General features: G+C 47.4%; 1 protein-coding gene across 1 annotated transcript in view; it reads right to left on the bottom strand.

Moving 5' to 3' along the window:
• SLC44A3 (solute carrier family 44 member 3) overlaps positions 1-4,458 on the bottom strand; it is an 88,052-nt gene that overhangs the window by 65,838 nt on the left and 17,756 nt on the right. The window contains exons 2-3 of the mRNA XM_019528341.1: positions 3,880-4,005; positions 810-952 (exon numbers count right to left, since the gene is read on the bottom strand). Of these exons, the coding sequence (XP_019383886.1) occupies positions 810-952; positions 3,880-4,005 (269 nt within the window). The remainder of the gene's footprint in view (positions 1-809; positions 953-3,879; positions 4,006-4,458) is intronic.

The raw sequence follows: 4,458 nt of genomic DNA, 5'->3' as shown, positions 1-4,458 counted from the left end.
TTGTCACTGCAGAGGCAGAAAAGGATCTTGGAGTCATCATTGATGCCAAAATGAACATGGGCCGGCGGTGTGGGGATGCAGTCAGGAAGGCCAACCGTACCTTGTCACGCATCCACAGATGCATCTCAAGCAGGTCCAAGGACCTCCCCCTCTATGCGGCACTGGTCAGGCCGCAGCTGGAGTACTGCGTCCAGTTCTGGGCGCCGCACTTCAAGAGGGATGTGGACAACATGGAGAGGGTCCAGAGGAGGGCCACTCGCATGATCAGGGGGCAGCAGGGCAGGCCCTACGAGGAGAAGCTAAGGGACCGGAACTTGTTCAGCCTCCATAAGAGAAGGCTGAGGGGGGATCTTGTGGCCTGTTACAACCTAGTTAGGGGAACCAGCAGGCATTGGGGGAGTCCCTGTTCCCCAGAGCACTACCAGGAGTGACAAGGAATAACGGTCACAAGCTGCCAGAGGGTAGTTTCAGACTAGACATCAGGAGGCGCTACTTCACTGTCAGGGCGGCTAGGATCTGGAACCAACTTCCAAGCGAAGTGGTGCAGGCTCCTACCCGGGGGGTCTTTAAGAGGAGGCTAGATGATCACCTTGCTGGGGTCGTTTGACCCCAGTACTTTTTCCTGCCAAGGCAGGGGGTCGGACTTGATGATCTGCTCAGGTCCCTTCCGACCCTACCAACTATGAGACTTGAAACTGTGCACCAGAGGCCCAACAGACCTGAGTTTTTAATTCCTATAGATCATGTATCACATCTACAGTGACCAAATCTCAAGCATTTACTTCATTTAAATTTGTTAACATACTTACTTTTTACTTGTCATATCCTGTCCAGAAAGGGGTGCTCCTTCAATAGGGATGTTCTTCCTGCCACATATATTCCCATAGCTGTCATATCCAAATACAAGTCTTTCTGCAGCTCCAGCCATCACAGCATAGCCAGTTATAAACGTCTATTAAAACAAATATCCTTCTTTCTTTTGACATCATATACCATGCTTTTCCCACCATTAAGTGAATATCTGCTGTTTAACCTGCATATTTCTGCCCTGTTCTTAAAACAAGTATAACATGTAAAGGTATTCTGTCATGAATATCCCATGCTAAAAATCACTCCTCTGCAGAAAGACAGAACAAGCCCTGTTGACCGCATAAGCCATAATGTCAGCTGCTTGCAGAGCTGAGCTCTTCCATCAGTGATTGCTATTAGAAAGTGTGTAATTAAGAAACAAGAGAATTTCAAGAGAAGGGAGGTAGCATAGTTAAGAAACCTAAATGGCACCCTTATGAACTTGCGTTCTAACCCTAGCACAGGTGGTGCCTATCCTATACTAAGAGAGTGTTCACAGCTGCACACTAATTGCGTGTCCTTCATTTTCTTGGTGCCCAATATGACACACCTGGGGCCAGAAATGATGAGCACTCACTGCTCCAACACAAAATGTTATAGAAATAAGACACTCAAAACTAAAAATCAGTTCCCATGTGTCTTAAATTGGGCACCCAACATTAGTGAATACCTGACAATTCTGGCCTTGATTTCTTTGCATCTCAGTTCCTGTAATATAAGATACAGGTGATCATGCCACCAAATCTCAGAGGTTTTACGAAACAAATTCATGAATGCTTGTGCACTAGACTCATAAAGGGGACTTTAAGTTTCATGAGTTTTGAGCTACAACATCCTTTAGGTGCCCTGCCACTTCCTGGAATCCACAACTCTCAAATTAGGGACCCATTTTCCACATGCACACAAGGCACATTAAACACCTCTGAAAATCGCAAAGAAGCTAGTTGCACTGACAATCTGAATCCTGGCATTTCTTGAATATTTGATTTTATAACATTAGCATTCTTTGAAGTTATTTAAATCACATGACCTCGTTGTTTTAATATGAAGGTCCTGATAGCAATGCCCTAGTTAAAGTTACTATGTTATATGTGTATGAGGTCTTTTTTACAATAGCAAAATATTTTTCTTATCTAGTGTATTTGTGCAAGAAATATACTTTCAAGAAACAAATGATTTTCAGAAGCAAAAGAAGCAGCAGCTGCCTTTTGTAATTCTACTTCTAGCTGTACTTGCAAAGAAAAATTGTTTCACGGTGGGACCCACAAGTCCAGCAAAACTTTACTTGCCAGCCTGGCCCACTTTACCCTCACATGAACTGGAAACTAAAGCACCCAGAATGCTGGATGTAAGCCACAAACAGTGTTAATGAATGGGTGGCTGCAAACATTAAATAACTATCAGTGGGTGTAGCAACATGTACGTGCCAATTACATATACTTCCAGATATGCACTGGCTTTGTTTCAGATTATTTCACTGTGTGAACAAACAGCACTGGTAGTCACCATAAATTACATTTTTTTAAAGACAAAAAAGAAAAGAATACAAATGTGAAAACTGTGAGTAATAAATCATCTCACAGAGACTGAACAGTAAGAACAGTGAAAGGAAAGAAAGAGATCACTGGATATCATCACTGTTTGACATGCTTGAACTGTTTAACATTCCCTGTATCAGCCAGTGCATTAAACAATGCGCCATAAAAAGGTAATTCTACTTACCAAGTTGGTTTGATTTATCAAGAGTGCAGGAGACTCATGTTGGGTCTTTTGCATTAATTGCAATTTTAAGAACATATTACAAAATATAATTCAAAATTGATTAATTACATGTCAAGTATCATGAAACTTAGTAACTGTAGCCCCATTGTACTAAATTATAGACATATATGATAAAAAGAAAGTCCCAACTCCAAAGGGCTTAGAGAGAGACAGCAGAGAAAGAGAGAAAGACAAAGGAAGCCCAAGGAATGATGAGACAATTAGGAGTATTAAGTAGTGATCTCAGTGAACAAAGGTTGAGACATCTCATCTACAAAAAGGTAAACCACTTGGATTCTGATCTTGCAACTGAATCCATACAATGAGACCCTTACCTTGGTGTGGCTCTACATTACATTTATGGCAGATCCATATAAGCATAAAAGTCACCCCATCCCAATGTAAGACAGGCGGGGTGGATCCAGAGGTGGTGCAGTGGTGTGGATACACTCCCCTTTCAGTCAGTGACACAGAAACAGCAACTGGGGACATTTTTTAAGTCTCCAAGGCAAGCAAGTATTCCACCCCTGCCCCCTTCACCACCGTGCTCAGTGGTACTTCCCATCTTCTTCCCACCCCTCCCCTCCCCTCTCACCCCCTTCCCCTGCCCATCATTGCCACCATTCCTGGGGTGAGGGAAGGCTCCAGAGCCACTTCTGTCTGCTTTAGTGGGGCTCTGCAGGGAGCTGGGCTCAGCTGGGTACAGCAGCAGTGACAGGCAAGTTCCCCCAGGTGGTCTCTGCCAACCCAGGAGCAGGCATGGTCTAGCAACTGCTACCACAACCACCATCACTGCTGCCATCCCTGCCCGACCCTGGCTCCATGTGCAGCCCAGCTGGAGTGGCGCAGGAGTGGTTCTGGAGCCACCCTTGCCCCGTACCACCTCCAAATCAGCTGGGGGCAGTGGAGAGAGGAGCACCAGCAGTGGGTGAGGAAGAGGAGGAACAGAGGGGAGGGGACAGGAGGAAAGAGGATGGGCCCTGGGTGTGGAGGGGAAGATTCTTTCTGGATTGAGGAATTTAAAGTCCCTGCTGCTGTAGGCTGCCCACTGGGGGGTGGGGGGGAGGTTGGAAGCATGACAGCGTAGCCATCCCTGCAGCACAGGTTGCTGCTCCTGCCCCCCTCCCCTTTAGAAAATCCTGGATCCATCCACAAATATGGAGCCCCTAAATTCTGTGAGGTTGCCCACATTTTTATTCAGATTTATTTCAAGGGCTAGGAAACAAGCATCCTAAACTGGATTTCTCTTTTAACAGCTAGCATACCTACCAAACCAGCCCAAAAGAGAAAAAAGAAAATCAACCAGAGCCTGTCTGTGCATTTTCTGTAAATCAGCAGTCTCCATTCTCTATATCCAGAAATCCCCTGTGCGGAAACATAAATTAAGAAAAAAAATAGAAGTCAATTTATAACGCCTCTGACCCACGGAAAGCCCCGAGAAAGCTCAAGCCGTCCAAGGTAGGTGCTTGTTTCTGCCCAAGCAGGGCCGGACTTGATGATCTGATCTGGCCCTAGAAGCGGAACAACGCGTGGTTCACCCGCTCCGGGAAACACGGCTCCGAGCCGAGGATGCGGACGCCGATGCCAGGAGCAGTGCCATTAATCGCATCACCGGGACTAGGGGGCGGCCCTCGGGACACAGCGGCTTGTCTGCAGTGCAGCAGCGCCGGACGCTCCCCGGGGACAGGCAGCGCTCCGGGCCGCCCCGGTCGGAGTCGAGGAGGCTCAAGAAACTCCTTCCTCCGCCTCCTCCTGCCGCTGCCCGCGGCCCTTTCCCGGCGGCCCAGCCCAGGGTCCCGGCGGCGCAGGGCCGGGCTCGGGGCTGCGGAGCCCCCCGGGTCACACTCG

This window comes from Gavialis gangeticus, unplaced genomic scaffold, assembly GCF_001723915.1.
Source record: "Gavialis gangeticus isolate Ggan-Ray unplaced genomic scaffold, GavGan_comp1, whole genome shotgun sequence".
In the NCBI taxonomy this organism is placed as follows: Eukaryota; Metazoa; Chordata; order Crocodylia; family Gavialidae; genus Gavialis; species Gavialis gangeticus.
Note: the sequence above shows the minus strand (reverse complement) of the source record. Positions and strands in the feature narration are given on the sequence as shown.